This window comes from Schistocerca gregaria, chromosome 1, assembly GCF_023897955.1.
Source record: "Schistocerca gregaria isolate iqSchGreg1 chromosome 1, iqSchGreg1.2, whole genome shotgun sequence".
Taxonomy (NCBI): domain Eukaryota; kingdom Metazoa; phylum Arthropoda; class Insecta; order Orthoptera; family Acrididae; genus Schistocerca; species Schistocerca gregaria.
In genome coordinates, this window is record NC_064920.1 from 824,545,749 (window position 1) to 824,570,791 (window position 25,043).

Genomic DNA, 25,043 nt, shown 5'->3' on the forward strand with positions numbered 1-25,043 from the left:
TTAAGGGACCTGCTCGTCCCATTTTGGATCTTTGCGATTTCTCTAAATTGTCTGAGGCGATTGGCAAATGGTTTCTATGACAAGTTAGCGTCTGATTCCTCCATTACGTTAGTATATCTGAGCGTGTACTCTACTTCTAACCGATTCTGCGACTCCTCCGATCACGTTACGTTTTTACAGCCCTATATTATTTGCTGAATTTAGTCGTCAGATCACGGAAGGCTCTATCTTGTATCCTGTAGCTTAATAGATACAATCTATGGGTCTCCTGCTCCGATGCCGACGAAGGATAATCCCCATTATGTGGGAAAGTGTCTACTGTAGTAAAACTTGTATTACATTTTGTCTTCATACTGTTCACTAAACCTTACGATTGCACTGAAATCTTGCTGCTAACCGTCGCTGATCAAGACTATGCCTGTGAAGTAACAGGGATGATGCACACCGTTGTCCACGGCGATTGTTTTTCTCTTTTGTGTAATATTTTCACTATACTTGCTATACTGTAGACAAGGAATTTAAACAGTCAAAGAATTTAATTTAACTCTATGATAATTCCTTATAGGTAGTGGTATTATGTGGATAGTTGCTTTCAAAAATTTCCAGACACTCTGCAAGCAAAATGGTGCACCCTTCAAAATGTTTGCTTCTTGCCAGTGCGTAACAGGTAAGCCCCGTACTAAGTGAATGAGGACTGGAGGTAGATAAGGGAATTCCACATTGTACTCCTGTGCAAGATGCTAGTGGAGGTGGCTTACCATTTCCTCCCTCTGACGTTTCGTGAAGGGTCAAGTGTTATCCGTGATGTGTAGATGACTGTGTAGAGGACTTCCACAGTGTCGTATTGTGTTTGCATTATTATGGATGAAGTTGAAATGGTCAAACCCGATGCTGGCATATAACCTACTCTTCCTGAATAGCGACAAGGAAGTGAGTGAGCTTAATATCCTCAGGATCACGATCAATAGTTTTAAATGTCCTCTCTCCATCAAACAGTGCGGACATGTTTCGAATTTACTCCAGAACATTGGTGGTTCTTTTACTTTTGCAACCATACTTTCCTAATCATTAGAGATATGGATCTACCAAACTGATGCAGCCATCTCTAAAATCTGGACAAGTGCAGGGTTGGCTTTGTCTAAAATGAGCTGGAAACTTCCAGGCAGACTGTGAATATTCCATGTCGCACAAGATGTTATCACATAGTTCAACATCTTTAAATTTTATATTTATTGTTGTTCTCATATATTACCTCCTCAGTAGTCTAATTCGCCACAGCCCGCTTTCTGCCTGGATGCTCGTCTCAAAAGTAACCAGTTCGAGTGCACGTCATGGAAGAAATTTTCAGCGCCAATATGCAGCCAATAATGGGAGAAATGTGGTGGCGTGAAATTCTTGAGCCCCAGCCTATGCATCAATGTTCCGGATTAAATTCAAAATCTCTCCACACTGTTCGATGGAGAGACGGCATCGCTTTTTTTTTTTAAAGAGAAAGTTCAAATATGTGTGAAATCTCATGGGACTTAACTGCTAAGGTCATCAGTCCCTAAGCTTACACACTACTTAACCTAAATTATCCTAAGGACAAACACACACACCCATGCCGCAGGGAGGACTCGAACCTCCGCCGGGACCAGCCTCACAGTCCATGACTGCAGCGTGGGTTTTCCATTGGATGCAGATGTTAAGCTCAATAACCTCATTGGTGCAATTTAGGAGGAGTAGGTTATAGGCCAGCATCGCGTTGTACCATTTCAATTTCATCCATAACAATGCAAACACCATACTGCACTGTAGAAGACTTCTACACAGTTATCTACACTTCACTTATAATAGTTGACGCTTCATAAAACATCAGAGGCATGCAATGGTAAGCCACCTCCACTAGAACGTTGCACAGGAGAAAAATGTGGAATTCCCTTATCTACTCCCAATTCTCATTCACTTACTACTGGACTTACCTGTTATGCATTGACAGGAGGCAAACGTTTTGAAAGGTGCTTGCAGAATTTCTGGAAATTTTTAAGAGCAAGTATCCAGAAAGTACCATTACATATAAGAAATTTATCAACTAGTTAACTTGATTTCCTTGAAAAACTTGTTACCAAATACTTCGTTACGTATTACATTGTGCTGCACAGAATTCGTTTAGCGATGCTAAGGTTATACATCAGACTCACTGCCCTGTCCTCAACATGTAGACGAGCTTACTTTTACGTAACAAGTAATGTCATAATACAGTGAGATACATATAAACCCGAACTAATTTAATGAGTTTATAACATTTGAATCAGTAATGGGACACATTTGCAATTTTGGGAGATGATAATACACAATTGGGAGATTACCTACAAACATACAGAGTTCTCATAGCAAATTTTGGAAGCGCCCTCGAGCAACATCGATGCACAGCTGTATTCGTTTCACTATATTCTGCGACGCTGCTTGAAGTGTATCGTCGCCAACGTTGCTTATTTCGTGTGTAGTTACATCATGGAGTTTTGCAGTTGTCGGTAGTCTATTCTTGTATAATTGAGTTTTAAGATACCCCCACAAGAAAAAAATCCGGGGGTGGGTACAAATTTTTTGAGATTATTCAGTTACAGAAGAAACTGGTTAGAAGTTGCATGGAAGCGATTGGAGTGTAACACATTGCTCCATCGTGTTGGAAAAACCTTCCGTAAGATCTACGTTCTCTATCTCTACTGAAGGTGCCTGTACAAACTTTAGTGGCTACGGTCGTATCAAAGAAAATGGGGCCAACAATCTTAGAACCTGACATCGCGTACCACACTCCAACCTATTCATCATTCAGTGATACTTCGTGGATGAATGGAGATTTACACCTGCCCAGTATCTGCTGTTTTGTATGTTGATGTAACCTGACCGATGGAACCATGCCTCATGTGTGAACGAAGTTACGGAGATACAGTGTGGACGTTAAATAATCATCAATAGAAACGTGTCCTTTTCTCGTGATCTGTTTGTTGCAATGCTTGCATCAGATGTACTCTGTAAGGTCGCTGCCGGCCGCGGTGACCGAGCGAGTCTAGCCGCTTTAGTCCGGAAATGCGCTGTTGCAACGGTCGCCACGGGCATGGATGTGTGTGATGTCCTTAGGTTAGTTTGGTTTAAGTATTTCTAAGTCTAGGGGACTGATGACCTCAGTTATTAAGTCCCATAGTGCTTAGAGACATCTGAACCATTTGTAAGGTCGCAATACAGATTTCTTTGCAGCTCTCTGACATGTGCCATATGAAATGCGCCTCTTGGCTCAATCGGCGCAACAATTTCGTTGGAGAGTTCTCCAACAGTCTTCGAACATTATCAGAAACTTTTGTAATCGATGCAATCAATGTTTTACTACTGTCACTGTTCAGTACACCAGTTGTCTCCAGCTTTGTTGTCTTTGTTGGAACATCGTGCACATTGAATTCTCTCCAGAATGTCCATTATCTTGTAATGAATGAATGTTTCTTCCAACAAATTTTCACAATGATTATCTCTAATTGTGTACTGCATATTTCTACTAGCTAAAGACTGAAAACGGTTCACTAATTTGTTCGCTATCGTCAAGCACTCGGAAGAACACACTCACAGAGTTCACAAACCGTGACCGACGAGATCACGAACGAACTAACACGAGCACAGCAAGAGCGGAATTACACTGAACAAACCACCTCGAGAGAAGAAACAACGCTCAACTTGCCAACAGTGGATGGTATTTCTGACTCTTCCAAAGCTACTGAAATCATTAAAACAACTCTCCCATTTCTATGAGCTTTTGGAGAGAAATTATGATCCAGTGAAGTAGTTCAATTTTATATGAATCGCCCCGTATTATAAAGGACTTGTTCTGGAACGGCCCCATGGTAAATACGGTAGAGCCATTTTCAGCAGATCAAACCTAAATATCACATCAACTTTGCTGACCGAGAGGGATGACATCGAGATTCTTTCAGTATGTAAGCCACACTTCTGCGCTACCCCCAGTGTCGACTTTTCGTTTGAAGCTCGTAACAACTTTAACTACCAGAACATAAACTTCCTCCTTGGCGATTACAACGCCGAAGCACATCATGGGGATACCCAAAATCAGATACCAATGGTGAAAAACTAGAGACCTGGGCAGAGATTAATGATCTTCAGCTAATTCATGATCCAAACCTGCCGTCATCCTTCAACAGTGGTCGGTGGAGGAGAGGCTACAACCCTGATAATATTCCAAGTATCTCTCCACGGCAAGAAGAGCAGATGGCGCATACAAAAAAATGGCTTACCTCAAGGCAGTGTGCTCGCCCTTGTGATCTTCAATGTTTACACTAATAACCAGCCCATAACGGAAAATTCAAGGCTTTTCATCTATGCTGACGATGCTGCAGTAGCTGCTCAAGGAAAGACGTCTGAAGAAGTAGAGCAAAAGTTGACTTCTGAGCTAGATACGCTTGGCTCCTACTACAAAGCCAATCATCTAAAGCCAGATCCTAACAAGACTCAGGTGTGCGCATTTCACTTGAAGAACAGAGAATCTCGACGGGAACTGGACGTTTCATCTCAAGGCAAACGACTGGAGCATTGTTCAACACCAGTATATCTGGGTGCTTCCCTTGACCGAACTCTGTCCTTCAAGAAACATTGCCGCAACACCAGGCTGAAAGTTAGCTCGCGGAATAACATCTTGAGGAAGCTCACATCCACCGCCTGGGGAGCAAGCCCTCCCGTCCTGAGAATTTCCGCTCTTGCTTTGTGTGTGTCCGCTGCAGAGTATGCTTCACCTATGTGAAGTGCGTCCACTCGCACCAAACAGATTGACATTGTAATCAATGAGACCGTCGGAATCTTGTCGGGATGTATGAAGCCAACTCCAGTAGATAAAATCTACCCAGTTGTTGGAATAGTTGCCACCACTATTAGAAGGGCTGTTGCTGCTGATGTAGAGAGGGCTAAGCAAACTTATGATTCCTGACATCCACTGCATGATCATCAGGCTGTAGACCGTTGACTGAAGGCGAGAAAGAGCTTCATCACCAGGACTCATCCACTAGAGAGAACACCAGAGTCTAACCACATCACCAGGTGGAAGAGCAAGCTACCACCTGATACCCTTGTAAAAGAAGAGCTAGCTCCAGGAAATGACTTGCCCTACCCTATTTGGAGATCGCTCAGTCGTCTTAGGGTGGGCGTTCCTCTTTGCAAGACCAACATGCGAAAATGGGCATTCTTCCAGCTCTTGGAGATACATCCTGCGAGTGTGGAACAACACAAGACACAGCCCACCTGCTAATTTGTCCTTAGCTTTAAGAACCCTGCACAGCACAGAACCTGATCGAGGGAAACAACAAGGCCATCGGAGTTGTTACCTTCTGGAAATGCTAACCAGACACGGGAATAAATGAATGAATAAGGGTATATACTTCTATTATACTGCAGTGTAATACTTCTATTATACTGCAGTGCATGGAGAGCTGCATCAAACCAGTCTCAGGACTGAAGGCCACAACAACAACATACTACAGTGGGAAGTAAAGACAAAAGAAAAAAGAAAAAAATTCAGGAAAGGGGAAAAAGAGAAACATACATAAAATACAACATAGACTAAGGTTTGTTTGTGCCATGGGAAAGTAGTGGGAGCTGACTCGCCTGCGGCCTTGTCTGTGAGCTGCTGTACTGATCGCTCCAGCTCGCGAGCCTCCGCCGTGGCCTTCTGCAGCTCCTGCTCCAGCTGCTCCGCTCGCTGCTCCTCTGCTTCGCACCGCTCCTCCGCTGCGTTAAGTGCTGACTCCAGGCGAGTCTTGGTCTCCTCCAGCCGGGCCACCTGCACCCACGGATCACCACGTACATTGTCTGTTCATGGGGATTTGCAGCAACACACAGATTAAATTAAATGCGGGATTTTAAATACTCGTGACACAAGCTGGGAAGTTGTGTCAATGAGCCCTTTCACTATGGCACCACCGTACAAGTACATCATCGTCATCATCTTTTCTTCATGGAATAGGCTTTTTGCCCTGTTCCACTACAGAACTGTTTGTTCACTTCTTGTCTTTGACATTCAATGCTTCTCTTTCCTACTGGGTAACACACCATTGCAGCTTTAGTTCCTGTTATCACATTTACGTTGGACATTGTATTTCCAGTACAGTGCGCATTTTTCAGTTACACACACCACAAAAAAGTTTTGCATCACCCCAGTTCCCAGAACGCCTGAAGATAGACGTTGAATGTGGATATTGTATCACAGACACAATCCCTATCACTGTTCAGAGATGCCACTAAATCTGCCCAAAGATGTAAACAAACACGCATGAGCAGCGCCTATTATACGGAGGGGGTTCGGCAGCCGATCAGTTCCATTCATTCCACCAGGAAGTAGGTGCACGGCTAGTGTTGTCTGTAGTTCAACCATGCCTAGACGGTCAATACCGCGGTTCGATCGCGTCCGCCGTGTTACTTCGTGCAATGAAGGGCTCTCAACAACGGAAATGTCCAGGCCTCTCGGAGTGAACCAAAGCAATATTTTTCGGACAGGGGGGCGATACAGAGAGGCAGGAACAGTCGATGACAAGCCTCGCTCAGGGCGGCCAACGGCTACTACTGCAGTGAACGACCGCTACCTACGTAATATGGCTCGGAGGAACCCCGACAACAACGCCACCATGTTGAATAATGCTTTACATGCAGCCACAAGATGTCGTGTTACGACTCAAACTGTGCGCAATTGTCTGCATTATTCGCAACTTCACTCCCGAAGTCCATGGCGAGGTCCAACTTTGCAACCGCGACACCATGCAGCATGGTACAGATGGGCTTAACAAGATGCCGGATGGACCGTTCAGGATCAGCATCACGTTCTCTTCACCGATGAGTGTCGCATTTGCCTTTAACCAGACAACAATCGGAGACGTGTTTGGAGGCAACCCGGTCAGACTGAACGCCACAGTCCAGCGAGTTCAGCAAGGTGGAGGTTCCGTCGTGTTTTGGCGTGGCGTTATGTGGGGTTGACTTACGTCGTTGGTCATAGACGGCGGCGTAGTGGCTGTACGATACGTGAAAGCCATCCTCCAACCGATAGTGCAACCATATTGGCAGCATATTGGCGAGGCATTCGTTTTCATGAACGACAATTTGCACCCCCATCGTGCACATCTTGTGAATGACTTCCTTCAGGATAACGACATCGCTCGCGTAGAGTGGCCAGCATGTTCTCCTGACATGAACCCTGTCGTACATTCCTGGGATAGATTGAAAAGTGTCGTTTATGGATGACGGGACCCACCAACTACTCTGATGGATCACGCCGAATCGCCGTTGAGGGGTGGCATAATCTGAAACAACAGTGCCTTGATGAACCTGGAGATAGTATGCCACGACGAATACAGGCATACATCAATGCATGAGGACGTGCTACTGGGTACAAGAGGTACCGGTGTGTACATGAGTCTGGACCATCACTTCTGATCACTGCATGGCGGTACAACATGTAATGTGTGGTTTTCATGAGCAATAAAAAGGCTGGAAATGATTTTTATATTGATCTCTATTCCAATTTTCTGTATAGGTTCCGAAACTCTCGGAACCAAGGTTATGCCAAACTTTTTTGATGTATGTAGTTGTAAGAGGTTCTACATTCAATACTTGTCTAATGTCAGTGTTTCTTTTAGAATCCAGTAATGAATATCCCACTACGAAATGGAGGAATGTCACCTCAGATGATTCGATTTGGTATAATGATCTAATGTTAGGGTCCAGCCTTCGTTACGACACAGGAAAGGCAAGGTTATTAATTCGTAAAGTTTAACTCATATCTCTTTGCATGTATCATATTTTAATGTGTGTTGCACGGTTCCACAGAAATGCACGAAGCTCGCCAGCCTTAGCTCTACATTATCAGGCTCAAGAAAATATAAATATTTAGAAAACAATTTTAAACTTTCGTAGTTGTTTGATTGTTTGTCCATCTGTAACAGTTTTGGCTCTTATGTGTTCTAGTCCTTCAAATGCTATAACGTTTGTTTGTCTAGAGATGCGTCAGTTCGACTGAACTTATGTACCTTTCTTACAGATTTTCCTGCTAGAGGCTGGTCATTATCAAATAGTAGATAGGTGAAATTAAAATGATCTCTTCTTAATGTGTGATCTAATATGGTCAACCATTTATGAATAATATAATCAATATAAACACTGAAAATGGTAGGATACTGTGGATGTTGTTGTTGAACTCCTTGATTAATGCCGGCCGCAGTGGTCTCGCGGTGCTAGGCACGCAGTCCGGAACCGTGCGACTGCTACGGTCGCAGGTTCGAATCCTGCCTCGGGCATGGATGTGTGTGACGTCCTTAGGTTAGTTAGATTTAAGTAGTTCTAAGTTCTAGGGGACTAATGACCACAGTAGTTGAGTCCCATAGTGCTCAGAGCCATTTGAACCTTGATTAATAGCGGCAGATTCTGTCCCATTTCTTTTAGTGTAGTTCCTTATTTTATTATTTTTGTATAATTGCCATAATTAGGTGTGCTGGAACTACCATTTCCTTTAGTGATTCCCAAAACATTTTCCGGTTTACCTTTTGAAAGCCCTTATATAATCTACAAAAACAAAATAAACTGGTAATCTAAATTCTTCTCTCTTCTCAGATGCTTGTGCCAAAGTGAAATTAAAGTCGGAATACGATCTGCCTTTACTAAAAGCATGTTGTACCTCTAGCATGTGTTCTTCCACTATTGTCTTAATTTATTATTTATAATTTTAGATTGCAGTTTATAACAGAAATTTGGCAGCTAGGGCTGCTAATTGACTTTGTGGGACAGGGCTCCAAAATTAACGGACACCGATAGGTCGACATTTTGCAAAAACTGAAGTTCGCCATCAAATCGAAACGCCCAGGATTGTTGATGACTTTGATCATTGTGTTGGAGCATAATGCCCGCCAACATGTTGCCAAGACAGTTACAGCTACGCTGCATAAGTTTCGATGGGAAGCCTTTACAGGTCTTACATACAGTCCCAATCGTCCTCCATGTCATTCCAATACTCTGGAGCCACGAGGACAGATACTCGTGGCCGACGATTTGCTCCGTACGAAGAGGAGCACTACTGAATATAATCATGGTTGAGTAGGCAACCGCAGACATTTTCCATAAAGGCTTTGACCGTCTTGTCTCACAGCACAGTATATGTATTAAACGTTACTACGATTTCTTTTGAAATAATAAACAGACTACTTATTTTCATCTGCATCGTTTCCATTTGACTGCATCTTTACATAAACGGGGAAGAGGCAGATCCACTAAGAGATGCATTCAGTATGAGTCTTACACACTACAGTGAATTGCTCCCTGTTTTAAATTTTACTACAAATTTAAAACAATGAGCCGGACCGAGACAAAAACTGGAAACTTTGCTTTTTGCAATGGTCTTACCGAGAGAGCTCTCCAGACAACTCAGGGCCTATCCTGGACTCAGGGCAATGCTTCTGCCACCACCTCTCCCCTAATCTCCAGAATTCACAGACGCATTCCCACATACGTTGTTGGACAAGGTCTCTTGGAACAGAAGATATTGCAGAAAAAACGAGTAAGAAGGATGTACTAGGGCAAGGAAAATTTTTGGTTCGAGTCACAGTGTGTGGCACATCGTTTTAATCTGACAGCAAGTTTTAGTAAAATTCTCTCCAGGTCACCAAACGCATCCATGACTCGTTGTCGTATAACTCGCAATTTACACCCTCATGAATGATATATTTGTACATAGAATGTGTGAGATGAAGCAACGTATATGAGTCACTCAAATGTATTGGTTAGAGTTTGATGCTACAGAAAAGAGTGAGTATTATTAGGCATACTGAGCTCCATGTTATCTGGCTGCATTGTACGGCAACAAGAAGTTCCAGCCATTTCTTCTGTACATGTGCATGAGAGTGTTTAGCTGAAGGCTTATATGCTGCAGTATGGGGGTATCAACTGAATGTACTGAGCAGCTTACTACCTTTAGTTAAGTCCCATTAAACAATATTTAGGACTTCTTTGCAAGGTGTACAGCTGCACTTCCAGCTTATACCATTGTTCAGGGGCTAAGGATTGGTATTCTCGAGTAATCATAGCATGTACATCACACGTTAATTTCCCTTTACCATGCCATGAGTAGATGAACTGCTGTTGATCATTTATGTTAATCACACACAGTATTTAGGGGTAGTCGCTATGTTTTATTATTTGTTTCTGAGTTATTTTCTTGGTGTATAAATCGCCCGCTTATAGCAAGAAATGCGCAGGATGTGCAAATACTACTTTTAGAAACTTCAAAGGACGACAGTGTACATCAAGGTAAAACAAAATACTACTGTGTGGGTTTCTCATTTATCATGAAGCTTTGGCATTTTGGTGTGCAGTGTCCTCGCCAGGATTGTTTCCAGAGATTGTGGATGCTCCAATCAGCGAGGCAAAGTGTGGAGACCTTTAAACCACATATGCAGTCGCCACGGAAGAGGTGCTGATGCCCTCTACAATTGGGAAAGACACCAACTCCAAATTGCAAGTGCGGTGTTAAAAAGCAAACTATCCGGCACATAGCGGAACTCACAATGGAACCTTCATCGACTTCCTATCTGCAAAAGAGGAGGTAACTGATTATATTCAATGTCTGGACGCCAATCTGCAACTAAATTGTATATAAAGTGTACAAGAACAGAGATGTATGTCGTATGATAAATAAATAAGTAAATAAATGAGCAATACAGTACGGGTGGGAACTGCAAACCAGTTTTTTCACAGGAAATAGTTCTTAGAAATTGGTAGCGCCAAAATGATAAATTTTCCACTAACGAACTGCAGTACTGTGGTACCTTGTGAAGTACTTCGGGGGGCACTGGAAGACATCATCGTTTGCATTCAGTGGCCTTCTGAGTTATCAGCCAAATGTAGGAAATCTTTAATCAAGTTTGACAGTTGTGTTTCCGCAGATATGCTTTTTGTTTAAAGTGTGAAGATGTTAATGTTGAGTTATTACTACAGAAGCAATGTGTGGTAAACCGTACGGAATCTGTCTGTCACACGTACTGTAATTGTTAGATCGGTGCATTACGTTCGTAGCGTCTTTATTGTTTTTTTTCCATACTGGTATTCCGGTTGCTATAGGTTTATTTGTCGATTGTCGTTTTTTTTAAATTTGTAGTCCACTGTTGCTGTTTTAGTTTACATATTGTCATTCTGTCATTTGGAGATAATGAGTGGAGCTGTGGAAGCTAGAAAATGGAGTGCCAAGTGGGGAATTCGGAACTTTCTCGACATATTCTTGTGTCTGAGATCAATAGACAGGTGACAGCGGTGGAGGCAGCCAGAAATGTTTGCAGTGTGTATGGAGATGATGGCATTGGATAACGCACCACAAGAAATTGTTGTATCGTTTTAAGGAGGATTGCTCTGTCACTGGTGATTCTCCATGTTCAGGAAGACCTTTGGGGTTTTGATAAAGAACGTTTAAACGTATTAATCCACCATGATCCACGTCATTGTACTTGAGAACTGGCAAATGTGATGAATTGTGATCGTTCCACCGCTGTGCGACATTTGCATACAATGGAGAAGGTTTAAAAATTGGGTGTATTGGTACCACATGCTATAAGCCAAAAACGCAGCACGTGGTCATACGTGTATCTCCGCTTGCTTATCAGCAATTGGCTGGTGAACAGCAGCAACCATAGCTATCCTGTCTCATTGTTGGTGACGAAAAAGGGTGTTTTAATGATAACGTAACGAGAAGAAAGGGATGTTGACCCCAAACAAAGCAGCAATCCCCCATACAAAAACCTGCATGCATCCACAGAAGGTAATGTTATGGGTCTGGTAGAACAGCGACGGTGTGGGGCACTACAGATTGCTTCCTCGAAGTGTAACGTCCGCCCACATTTTGCCCCACTTTATTCGCCTGATCTTGTTTCCTCATATTTTCTCCTTTTCCACTCTCTAACGAACAACCTTCAAGGGACTTCCTTTCCAGCCAAAAATGCGCTCCAAACACGTTTTGACGAGTTCTTCGGGCCAAAACCACATTATTTCTAGTCACCAAATCGAAAAGTTACCTCTGCATTGACAGAATGTTGTAAATAGTGAAGGAGAATATATTATTGAAAATTTCCAAGAATAATTGTCTATCGAAGTCGCTGGTTCCAAACGGTACATATCGAACGTGCGATCGGAAATCGATGATACGGCTCCAGTGGCGGGTGTTGTGATCAATTATTTGTGATCGTCATTTTTATCTGTTTTCCATCGTTCCCTTACTTGCTCTAAATTACATACCTCCGCGAATTATTTGTGGGTTACTAGGGAAACCCAGGCGATTTATGTCGTTAGTGAGTGGAATGTCTGGCGTTCATGCCGTGTTTCAGCGGATTCTCTCACATGGAAGAATCTAATTCAATGTTTATCCAGCGTAGAAAATTGTTCGACTTTTTATCGCAAATATTGAGTAAAAATGGCTCTGAGCACTACGGGACTTAATTTCTGAGGTCATGAGCCCCGTAGAACTTAGAACTATTTAAACCTAAGTAACCTAAGGACGTCACACAAATCCATGCCCGAGGCAGGATTCGAACCTGCGACCGTAGCGGTCGCGCGGTTAAATATTGAGGAGGAAATATTGACGAGGAAAGAAGGGATTGCGTAGACTGTGGTAGTGCGAAGTGTGTAAAACTTGGTCAGAACAGTTTCGGTGCTGAAATACCGTTACAATTTCACTGCGGACAGTGCGGTAAACGAAAGAGTATCAGGAAGAATAAATGGTTCGATTCTTCCAAATTATCCGTCCAGACCACCGTGATGGACTTCCACATGGCGACAACAACGACGACGAGTAAGGTAAGTCCTCTCCTTTGCAATTACAAGTATTTTTGTATCGCTCTTCTTTTGTCGTTGTCGGCCGCGGTGGCAGAGCTAAGCGCTACTGTCTGGAACCGCGCGACTGCTACGGTCGCAGGTTCGAATCCTGCCTTGGGAATGGATGTGTGTGATGTCCTTAGGTTAGTTAGGTTTAAGCAGTTCTAAGTTCTAGGGGACTGATGACCTCAGAAATTAAGTCCCATAGTGCTCAGAGCCATTTGCACCATTTTTTGCACTTCGGCTGTGCTAGCATGTCGAATGTCGTCACGCGATGGTTGGGCTAGAATGCGTGCAACCTCCTGGTCTGTAGCAAGTGTGAACACTGGATGTTTAACATCATCAGAGCCATCTGAACGTTTTTTTTTTCTTTTGCCGTTGCTGTAGTGACCAACGTAAACATACTCATAACGACCGCCATTACAGTCGCATGATCGATTTCCGTTCACACGTTCGATATGTATCGTTTGTAACCAGCGACTTTTATAGGCAATCATTCTTGGAAATTACCATATTATTGATGACTGAAGTCTGTGTTATGTGTATCTGTTGTGTTTACTAATGTTACGGAAAAACACTACCAACGTATGCACAAATCCAGTATTCGGGTGTTTTCCCCCACGACTCTGTCATATGAATGCGTTGTCCCCAGGCCCGAGGTGCTGCGTGAGAGCGGCTGTCTGTACGGACCGCCTTGTCCCTGTCCCTGAGCTCGGCGCGCGCCTCCTCGAGCAGCTCGGCGGCGTGCCGCGAGCGCTGCAGCAGGCGGCTGGCGCCGTCGAGCGCGTGCGACAGCAGTTGCTGGCTGCGCGACGCCTCCTCGTCCGCCTTCTCCAGCCGCGCGTACAGCGCCTTCTCGGAGTTGCCCAGCGCCGCGATCTTGCACCGGTACAAGTCCACTATCGCCGACACCGACACGTCGCGTATCTGAGGCAGAAAAGCAGACTAACACACCACGGCAGGTTTCGTGTTCTGTCGAGTGGAGTAGCACTGTGGTAAGGCATTGGACTGGCTTTTAGTCTTGTTGTCCATGTCTGTGACATCTCGAATACAGCTGTATTTCCGAGCAACTTGAGCACGGTAAAATTTCGTGCTTCTCCATGCGGCCCTTCTTTCGATGTATGACTAAAAATCTGCATTAGGCTTAATGGTCTTATCAACTTGACAGTTGATCTAAGTGCAGGATGTGAACCACAACTCAAACAGAAACTCACGTCCATTCTAATCACTAATCTTCATCCATAAAACGCAGTGTAGCTTTCGTCTCACTAAGACTGTTTTCTAAAACCTCTTTCGAGGGTAAGTTAGAAGTGCTTCTGTGAGTACAACAGTTGAGCAAAGTGTTGCTGCAATTACCGCAATTATCTACCTTGATTGAAGTGAGCTGAGATAAAACCAAATAACTGGCTGTCACACTCAACCACAGGCGCTCAGGCAGTCGATAGTACTGACTTTATCAGTCGATCATTCGAAACCTTTGTCTGTCACAATGTATTTGTATAGCGCAAAACTACACACCAAAGGGACACCACACCTCAGCGACAATGCAGTCAACAATGGCGAATACACTGAAGAGGCAAAGAAACTGGCACATCTGCCTAATATCGTGTAGAGTCCCCGCGAGCACGCAGAAATACCTCAACGCGGCGAGGAATGAACTCAACTAATGTCAGGAGTAGTGCTGGAGAGAACTGACACCAAGAATCCTGCAGTGCTCTCCATACATCTATAACATTACGAGGGGGTGGAGATATCTTCTGAACAGCACGTTGCAAGGCATCCCAGCTATGCTAGTAATCTTCATGACTAGTGGGCTTGGTGGCCAGAAGAAGTGTTTAAACTCGGGAGAATGTTCCTGGACCCACTTCGTAGCAATTCTGGGTAGGTATGGTGTCGCATTGTCCTACTGGAATTGACCATGGACATGGATGGATGCAGGTGATCAGACATGATGCTTAGGTGCGTGTCACCTGTCAGAGTCGTATCTAGACGTATCAGGGATCCCACATAACTCCAGATGCACACACCCTACACCATTACATCATTACAGAACCAAGACCAGCTTGAACAGTCCCGTGCTGACATACAGGAGCCATGGGTTCATGAGGTTATTATTACACGTCTATCCGCTCGATACAATTTGAATAGAGAATCGACCGACCAGACAACATGTTTCCAGTCATCATCAGTCCAATGTCGGTACTGACGGGCGCATGCGAGGCGTAAAGATTTGTGTCGTGCAGTCATCAAGGGTACACGAGTGGGCCTTCGGTTTTGAAAGCCCATATCAGTGATGTTTCCTTAAATGGTTTGCATGCTGACACTTGTTGATGGCCAGCATTAAAATCTGCAGCAATCTGCAGAAGGGGTTGAACTACTGAACGATGCTCTTCAGTCGTCGTTGGTCCCGTTCTTCCAGTATCTTTCTTCGGCTGCATCGATGTCAGAGATTCGGCGCACTCGCGAAATAGTCGTACGGGAAAATCCACACTTCATTGCTACCTCGGAGATGCTGTGTCCCACCGCCCGTGTACCGACTATAATACTGCGCCAGACACTTGTCTGATATAACTGTTGTCGATCGCAGTGCTGTATTCTGCCTGTTTTCATATCTCTGTATTTGAATAAGCTGCCTATAGCAGTTTCTTTGGCTCTTCAGTGTAGTATTCTGTACAGTTGGCAACGAACATCTCCACCATTACGACGCGAAGTCTCCCGACCACTGCCGAGTGCTAACTATCAGATGTTACAAGTATAGGGGTGAGGTTATAGTTCTCACTTAGTAACGTGTTTGTGAAAAATGAGTACAGCTAAACACAGGAAAACATACCAGTTCCACAGTGAATGGGAAGAACGGTTTTGTGACAATGCATAGAGATAGGTATGTATGTTTGATATGTAATGCTACTTTAGCCACACCTAAAAAGAAAAATACCTAACACCATTTTACAACAGTTCATAAAGACTTCTAAGCAGAAGCGATCGTTGATAGTGAGATGAGGAGGAACAAAACCTTATAATTTTAGAAGTAAATTACAATTACAGCAGTCGTTTTATTGTAAAGCTTGTACGAAATAGGTTTTCGTCTAAAATAGCATCATTTCATGTACCACACGTACTGATGAAATCTGCTAAATCATTTGTCAGGTGGCGCAGTCTGTTAAGGAGTGCTGTTTCGCAGCTAATGAATCTTTGTTTTCCACTTTTAAAAACAAGTCAGAGATAAAATCAGCTATCAGAGACATGCCTCTGTCAATATCTACTATAACAAGAAAAGTGGGATTCATGGAGGAAAAAAGAATCAACTGATAACAGATTTGCTATCGTGTTTGTGTTTCTTACAACAGTTATACGGATCAGTAGGTGGATTCTATTCGTCTAAGGTTATATTTGCAAGATTGATAGTTTCAGACTTCAGTGTAAATGAAGGCTTGCTTACAATTTTGATCTTGAGACACTCTAGACAAAGAGAAAATTTTTAGGGTGCATTCACGTCCTTCATTTATGAATATAATTTATCATTTCAGAAACCTGCATCTGTTACTACTGATTGAGCGCCTTAGATGGTAGAAAATAACAAAGGATTTGTTGCCTTATGTGCAAACGACAAATTTTTCCTGTCTTTTTTTAGTATCATTGTATCGTACATCAGCAAGTTTTCTGTGATCATATTTTCAAAATGGCACAAATTATAAGTATTATCACAAAAATTGTGAATTCAGTTCGCTCACAAATTTTAGTGTGCTATTAAAAGAACTGGATAGCTAGTATGGAGATGTGCAATTGTACACCGAAGTTCGATATCTGAATAGTGATATCATTCTAATCAGCTGTAAAGAACTTCTGCCAGCGATAAAATCTTCTGTGTATGAAAGCGAGGAAGATTACTCACATGTGTACGATGTGAGGTGGTTGTTGGATCTGGAATTTGTAACTGATATGATAGTTAGACTAAATGAGTTAAAGAACTTCAAGGATAAAAAACCAAACAGCCAAACCACTTACGTCGTCTATAAAGTGTTTCATGCAAGAACTTGACCTTTGGATAGCACAGCTACAGAAATTAAATATGAAACACTTTCCACGAACACAGGCAAAACTGACCGATCAACAAATACACTCCTGGAAATTGAAATAAGAACACCGTGAATTCATTGTCCCAGGAAGGGGAAACTTTATTGACACATTCCTGGGGTCAGATACATCACATGATCACACTGACAGAACCACAGGCACATAGACACAGGCAACAGAGCATGCACAATGTCGGCACTAGTACAGTGTATATCCACCTTTCGCAGCAATGCAGGCTGCTATTCTCCCATGGAGACGATCGTAGAGATGCTGGATGTAGTCCTGTGGAACGGCTTTCCATGCCATTTCCACCTGGCGCCTCAGTAGGACCAGCGTTCGTGCTGGACTTGCAGACCGCTTGAGACGACGCTTCATCCAGTCCCAAACATGCTCAATGGGGGACAGATTCGGAGATCTTGCTGGCCAGGGTAGTTGACTTACACCTTCTAGAGCACGTTGGTTGGCACGGGATACATGCGGACGTGCATTGTCCTGTTGGAACAGCAAGTTCCCTAGCCGGTCAAGGAATGGTAGAACGATAGGTTCGATGACGGTTTGGATGTACCGTGCACTATTCAGTGTCCCCTCGACGAACACCAGAGGTGTACGGCCAGTGTAGAAGATCGCTCCCCACACCATGATGCCGGGTGTTGGCCCTTTGTGCCTCGGTCGTATGCAGTCCTGATTGTGGCGCTCACCTGCACGGCGCCAAACACGCATACGACCATCATTGGCACCAAGGCAGAAGCGACTCTCACCGCTGAAGACGACACGTCTCCATTCGTCCCTCCATTCACGCCTGCCGCGACACCACTGGAGGCGGGCTGCACGATGTTGGGGCGTGAGCGGAGGACGGCCTAACGGTGTGCGGGACCGTAGCCCAGCTTCATGGAGACGGTTGCGAATGGTCCTCGCCGATACCCCAGGAGCAACAGTGTCCCTAATTTGCTGGGAAGTGGCGGTGCGGTCCCCTACGGCACTACGGAGGATCCTACGGTCTTGGCGTGTATCCGTGCGTCGCTGCGGTCCGGTCCCAGGTCGACGGGCACGTGCACCTTCCGCCGACTATTGGCGACAACATCGATGTATTATGGAGACCTCACGCCCCACGTGTTGAGCAATTCGGCGGTACGTCCACCCGGCCTCCCGCATGCTCACTATACGCCCTCGCTCAAAGTCCGTCAACTGCACATACGGTTCACGTCCACGCTGTCGCGGCATGCTACCAGTGTTAAAGACTGCGATGGAGCTCCGTATGCGACGGCAAACTGGCTGACACTGACGGCGGCGGTGCACAAATGCTGCGCAGCTAGCGCCATTCGACGGCCAACACCGCGGTTCCTGGTGTGTCCGCTGTGCCGTGCGTGTGATCATTGCTTGTACAGCCCTCTCGCAGTGTCCGGAGCAAGTATGGTGGGTCTGACACACCGGTGTCAATGTGTTCTTTTTTCCATTTCCAGGAGTGTATCATTGGATTAACAAGCTGCAAAGAAATACACAGCGAACCTGACAGCACTGAAGCCATAGTTTGAAAATCGATTTTCAGATCTCAAGGAATTTGGAAATTTATAGCTTTCATTGCTCAACCTTTCAGAAACTGGATGTTGAAGATACTTTAAGTAAAATGAGTACTCCTTTCTCTTATAGCCTGACTGAACTTGAAGAGGAAATAATTCGATTTCAGAATGACGCTTCTGAAAACAGAGTACACTGAACACAACTTTTGGAAATCAGTGAGTGTAAAAACCCACCCTAACATAAAAGTCACATCGTTTGCTTTATCGTTGTTTGGATTACGTAATCCATGTAATGCAGCGGTTTTAACGAGGAGCATAATGAAATCCTTACGACTTTCAAACTGTAAGGTAGGCTTTGACAAATTATTCACCAGATCACAATACAGTTGCCAGGCAAAGCCGATTATCTCACAAAACTTTTTCCAGCATTTATGATTGTGTATATATTTTTTTCACATGTGTAATATCTTGAAAATTGAGTAGAAGGCCTTTCACATATTTTGTGTCATTAAAGCGCGTAATTTTGACTACGTTGTTGTTCTGTGTCTAAACCATTATGAATTGTAAAGTCAAGGTCTCTAAATGGACAAAGTTACATGCAGTGTATCCCAAGCACAAAATATTTTAGCGTTGAGCACTCTTGCTCTATCCTGTTTCCATGAGTCAAGTATGTCTAAGTGCACTTAGAAAGTGTTAGCTATAGCGTGAAGAAAATCATACCATTTGTCTCTCGATCTTGCACACTAACTGCCGCTATGGATTAATCAAAAGAACACTGCTTCTTTTTTGCAGTACTTCGAAACACTGAATACTATTTTGAATTTTTTGTTTTTTCTTTTTTGGTGGATGGGAATTCAGCCTGTATCTTGTTTCACGGTCATACGCGTAGATAGAGCTGTTACTGCAGTAATCAAGGTTCGTTTTATTTGCATATATGGTTGGCAAAGATACTCACATGATGTACTTAAATCTCCAATATTTTAAACAAATCTTGCTTCTACAAGTTTTTTTAGGAAGATGATGGCAAATTAATGGTATTGTAGTTTCCATTTCTTCTGCATAACGTTTCTTTTGCAGAGTCACGTCTCTTTCCTATATTAAATACTCTGAATAGTTACTTGATGCGAACGATTCATTTATTGTGTTTGTTAAGGGAGCATGTATGGACCTTTTGAGTGGATACAATGGTCCCTCACCTAACGTTTTTAGCATATAGCTTTTATGTCGTTTTCCTACATCACACTCTGTGGTTGGTAATAACATCACTGTACCTAGTGACAATTATTTACAGGTGTCACATACGCTTTATTCTAATTTCTCTACAATAATCGTAATTCCTTAGCAGGATTTGCCAGCTAGCGAGGGTCGTTTATTACTTTATGCCGTTCCTTATCTGTATCGCGTTATTCTTGTCTGTCTCTCACCTTTTCCTGACATTCCAGGCTGCTTTGCTACTATAATCTACAATATTAGATGAGGCTTTGGCAACTATATTTTTGTACCTATTGTGAAATTTTATGGACTCTACCTTACAGAGACTTTTTCAAGGAAGTGCGATATTTAAGAGTCTGCGAGGACCTGTTATAGTTCAGTTCATCTCTTTTTGAGAGATAGCGCTACTGATGTGACTATTTCTGTAAATGTTGTCTTTAAAAATCGTTTTAAATAATGCAGATAACATAGAATTTCGGTTTGAATTGATTACGTTATACACTTCATCTCAAGTTCAGTTTCCTAGTTCTCTAGAAAATCTTGTGTCTTGACTTTTGATAAATCTTTCGTAGACCTGCAGTTTGGGGACTTCTCTAACCCTGATTTTTGTGGCATTATACAGGATGAGTCACGTAAGAACTAACACCCATTTTATTCCAGGAACAGTTCCAGATATTGAAACAAGGTTTTTCGGAAGATTATGATACGCTGAAGGGCAAGTTCTTCAGTGTGTGATAACAATTCTTAACTCCTGTATCAAATGGTTCAAATGGCTCTGAACACTATGGGACTTAACTTCTAAGGTCATCAGTCCCCTAGAACTTAGAACTACTTAAACCTAACTAACCTAAGGACATCACACACATCCATGCCCGAGGCTGGATTCGAACCTGCGACCGTAGCGGTCGCGCGGTTCCGGACTGTAGTGCCTAGAACCGCTCGGTCACCGCGACCGGCACTCCTGTATCGATTGAGATATTACAGCAAGTATGTTTTTAATAGAACCGTATACTTCTTATAACTGCATTTATAGTGATATAGCGTTTATTAATACTGACGTTGAAACCTTTCCAAACGAATCCGACAAATGTACTAAAATGGAAAGCAATGCAGCCAGAGTGAGCTGTTGCAGTGTGAACACCGCCATCAGAGCTCTCCTTCGAGGTTCTGTCGTTATACAGGGTGTAACAAAAATGGACGGCACAAACAGCAGGTCACATTCCTCACAGGTATACTAAGAAATTTTGTTATATGTACTTGGGTCTGAAATTTCTCCAAGTTATTAATCATGGGAAACACACGAGAACAGAACGTTAGAATCACGTGGAACATGCACTCTTTATGATGTCTGGTTACGTTGTGCAGTGTTCTGTTTAACATGTCCCTGTTATCATTACTTGTTAACAGGTAACGTCAACTGTTAACAGAAATCAGGACGACCGTTGCAAGCACACGGGTTACTGCGTAGAGTTAATCACACACTTGGCTCGTACGATGGCAGTGTACACAAATGTAGAGATGGCAGATGCCCTTTTGAGGTACTAATTAGCTGACGGCGATGGCGCTCGCGCTCAACGTTTGTACCGGAAGAGACTTTCAGGACCAAGGTGCCCCAACAGGAAAAGGTTTGAAACCAGTGATCGTCGACTTAGGGAAAATGGGGCATTTAAGCCTGACTCTCGCTACCGGGGGAGGCGTAGAAGGACGAGGACACCGCAATGGGAGACGGCAGTTCTTCATGCAGTTGACGATGATCCTAGCGCCAGTACAAGACATGTAGCTGCAGCTCTGAATGTTGACCACATGAATGTGTGGCGAGTGTTTCACGGGAATCAGTTGTATCCATATCATTTACAGCGCTTGCAGACACTATCGGCAGCTGATTTTCCTGCACGGTACTCTTCTGCGAATGGTTTATTCAACGAAATTTCAACCTTAATTTTAGTGTAACTGTGCTGTTCACAGGCAAGGTGTCGCCTCAACGGAATCAGATTGTAAATTTTCGCAATCGGCATGGATGAGAGACGTCAACACTCAAGTAGCTGTTGAAGCTGTCATCAACAAAGATTTTCTGTCAATGTTTGGGCCGGTATTGTTTGTGACTGTTTCGTAGGACCTCACTCTCTTCCATCCAGCCTCAACCCACAAATTTATTATAATTTTGAAGAAAATGTTCTAGCTGATCTGGTTGCATATGTGCGACAAATCACGTATTTAATGAACTATGGAGCACCACCTCATTTTAGTGTTAATGTCTGTCGGCTTCTAAACAACAGATTCGGTGACAGAAGTATGGGTAGGTCTCCACGCTCTCCGGAGCTAAAGCCACTGGGATTTTATTTGTGGGGCCATTTGAAAGCTCTTGTGTATGGAACACCGGCACAAAATGTTCAAGAGTCCCCGTTCCCGTAGCATGGTAGGTTATGAAACCGTACGCAATACTCTAGGGATAAATTAGCGAATCCCCGATTCTCTACGACGGCGAGTATATGCGTGCATTAATACTCACGGACGGCACATTGTACACTCCTGGCAATGGAAAAGAGAACACATTGACACCGGTGTGTCAGACCCACCATACTTGCTCCGGACACTGCGAGAGGGCTGTACAAGCAATGATCACACGCACGGCACAGCGGACACACCAGGAACCGCGGTGTTGGCCGTCGAATGGCGCTAGCTGCGCAGCATTTGTGCACCGCCGCCGTCAGTGTCAGCCAGTTTGCCGTCGCATACGGAGCTCCATCGCAGTCTTTAACACTGGTAGCATGCCGCGACAGCGTGGACGTGAACCGTATGTGCAGTTGACGGACTTTGAGCGAGGGCGTATAGTGGGCATGCGGGAGGCCGGGTGGACGTACCGCCGAAATGCTCAACACGTGGGGCGTGAGGTCTCCACAGTACATCGATGTTGTCGCCAGTGGTCGGCGGAAGGTGCACGTGCCCGTCGACCTGGGACCGGACCGCAGCGACGCACGGATGCACGCCAAGACCGTAAGATCCTCCGCAGTGCCGTAGGGGACCGCACCGCCACTTCCCAGCAAATTAGGGACACTGTTGCTCCTGGGGTATCGGCGAGGACCATTCGCAACCGTCTCCACGAAGCTGGGCTACGGTCCCGCACACCGTTAGGCCGTCCTCCGCTCACGCCCCAACATCGTGCAGCCCGCCTCCAGTGGTGTCGTGACAGGCGTGAATGGAGGGACGAATGGAGACGTGTCGTCTTCAGCGATGAGAGTCGCTTCTGCCTTGGTGCCAATGATGGTCGTATGCGTGTTTGGCGCCGTGCAGGTGAGCGCCACAATCAGGACTGCATACGACCGAGGCACACAGGGACAACACCCGGCATCATGATGTGGGGAGCGATCTTCTACACAGGCCGTACACCTCTGGTGTTCGTCGAGGGGACACTGAATAGTGCACGGTACATCCAAACCGTCATCGAACCCATCGTTCTACCATCCCTAGACCGGCAAGGGAACTTGCTGTTCCAACAGGACAATGCACGTCCGCGTCTATCCCGTGCCACCCAACGTGCTCTAGAAGGTGTAAGTCAACTACCCTGGCCAGCAAGATCTCCGGATCTGTCCCCCATTGAGCATGTTTGGGACTGGATGAAGCGTCGTCTCAAGCGGTCTGCAAGTCCAGCACGAACGCTGGTCCTACTGAGGCGCCAGGTGGAAATGGCATGGAAAGCCGTTCCACAGGACTACATCCAGCGTCTCTACGATCGTCTCCATGGGAGAATAGCAGCCTGCATTGCTGCGAAAGGTGGATATACACTGTACTAGTGCCGACATTGTGCATGCTCTGTTGCCTGTGTCTATGTGCCTGTGGTTCTGTCAGTGTGATCATGTGATGTATCTGACCCCAGGAATGTGTCAATAAAGTTTCCCCTTCCTGGGACAATGAATTCACGGTGTTCTTATTTCAATTTCCAGAAGTGTACATCTCCTGTGAGAAAGAGTTGCATGTGGTACGCTAGTGCTTTGTGTTAGTGTGTGTTTCTCTTTATTAATGAGTTTGAGAAAATGAGTGGTAACATGGAAACAAAGCATCTCTAGACCCTTCTTAATATAACATAATGTCTTCGTCTACGTGTCAGGAATGTGCCCTGAAATTTGTGACGTAAATTTTTGTTACACCCTGTGTGCAGCGAGAGACAGGCCTACGATACTAATGTAAAACATCATTTCCTATACGACATAGGGTCAGCTATGATTTTTGTACATGAAATTACGGCGTGCGCTAGCTTCTGGTACATCAGATGTGGCTTAGTAAAACCATGAGGACACACCGTACGTCTATGCTCAACGGTCGCTGTTGTTGTATCTCATAAACCAGTTTCTCCGTTACCCAGTAGTGTATCTTGCCTAAATTTTCATTACCGTTGTCCGTAAATATTGCTTGGTCGATAACGAGCACACGTTGGAAGACGCTGGGTCGTCTCCCAAGTGCTGCAGAAGGAACTGACAAGATTCAATACGACGTTAGAAGTCACGTTCTTAGAGTTCCCGATGTAGTGTAAGATGATAAAGATGGAACCTACAGGGTGTTTCAAAAATGAGCGGTATATTTGAAACGGCAATAAAAACTAAACGAGCAGCGATAGAAATACACCGTTTGTTGCAATATGCTTGGGACAACAGTACATTTTCAGGAGGACAAACTTTCGAAATTACAGTAGTTACAATTTTCAACAACAGATGGCGCTGCAAGTGATGTGAAAGATATAGAAGACAACGCAGTCTGTGGGTGCGCCATTCTGTACGTCGTCTTTCTGCTGTAAGCGTGTGCTGTTCACAACGTGCAAGTGTGCTGTGGACAACATGGTTTATTCGTTAGAACAGAGGATTTTTCTGGTGTTGGAATTCCACCGCCTAGAACACAGTGTTGTTGCAACAAGACGAAGTTTTCAACGGCGGTTTAATGTAACCAAAGGACCGAAAAGCGATACAATAAAGGATCTGTTTGAAAAATTTCAACGGACTGGGAACGTGACGGATGAATGTGCTGGAAGGTAGGGCGACCGCGTACGGCAACCACAGAGGGCAACGAGCAGCTAGTGCAGCAGGTGATCCAACAGCGGCCTCGGATTTCCGTTCGCCGTGTTGCAGCTGCGGTTCAAATGACGCCAACGTCCACGTATCGTCTCATGCGTCAGAGCTTACACCTCTATCCATACAAAATTCAAACGCGGCAACCCCTCAGCGCCGCTACCATTGCTGCACGAGAGACATTCGCTAACGATATAGTGCACAGGATTGATGATGACGATATGCATGTGGGCAGCATTTTGTTTACTGACGAAGCTTATTTTTACCTGGACGGCTTCGTCAATAAACAGAACTGGCGCATATGGGGAACCGA

At 44.4% G+C, this 25,043-nt stretch overlaps 1 protein-coding gene across 1 annotated transcript in view; it reads right to left on the minus strand.

Moving 5' to 3' along the window:
- Nucleotides 1–498: 498 nt before the first annotated feature.
- LOC126275897 (myosin-8-like) overlaps nucleotides 499–25,043 on the minus strand; it is a 109,948-nt gene continuing 85,403 nt past the window's right edge. The window contains exons 7-9 of the mRNA XM_049977241.1: nucleotides 13,561–13,797; nucleotides 5,641–5,815; nucleotides 499–503 (exon numbers count right to left, since the gene is read on the minus strand). Of these exons, the coding sequence (XP_049833198.1) occupies nucleotides 499–503; nucleotides 5,641–5,815; nucleotides 13,561–13,797 (417 nt within the window). The remainder of the gene's footprint in view (nucleotides 504–5,640; nucleotides 5,816–13,560; nucleotides 13,798–25,043) is intronic.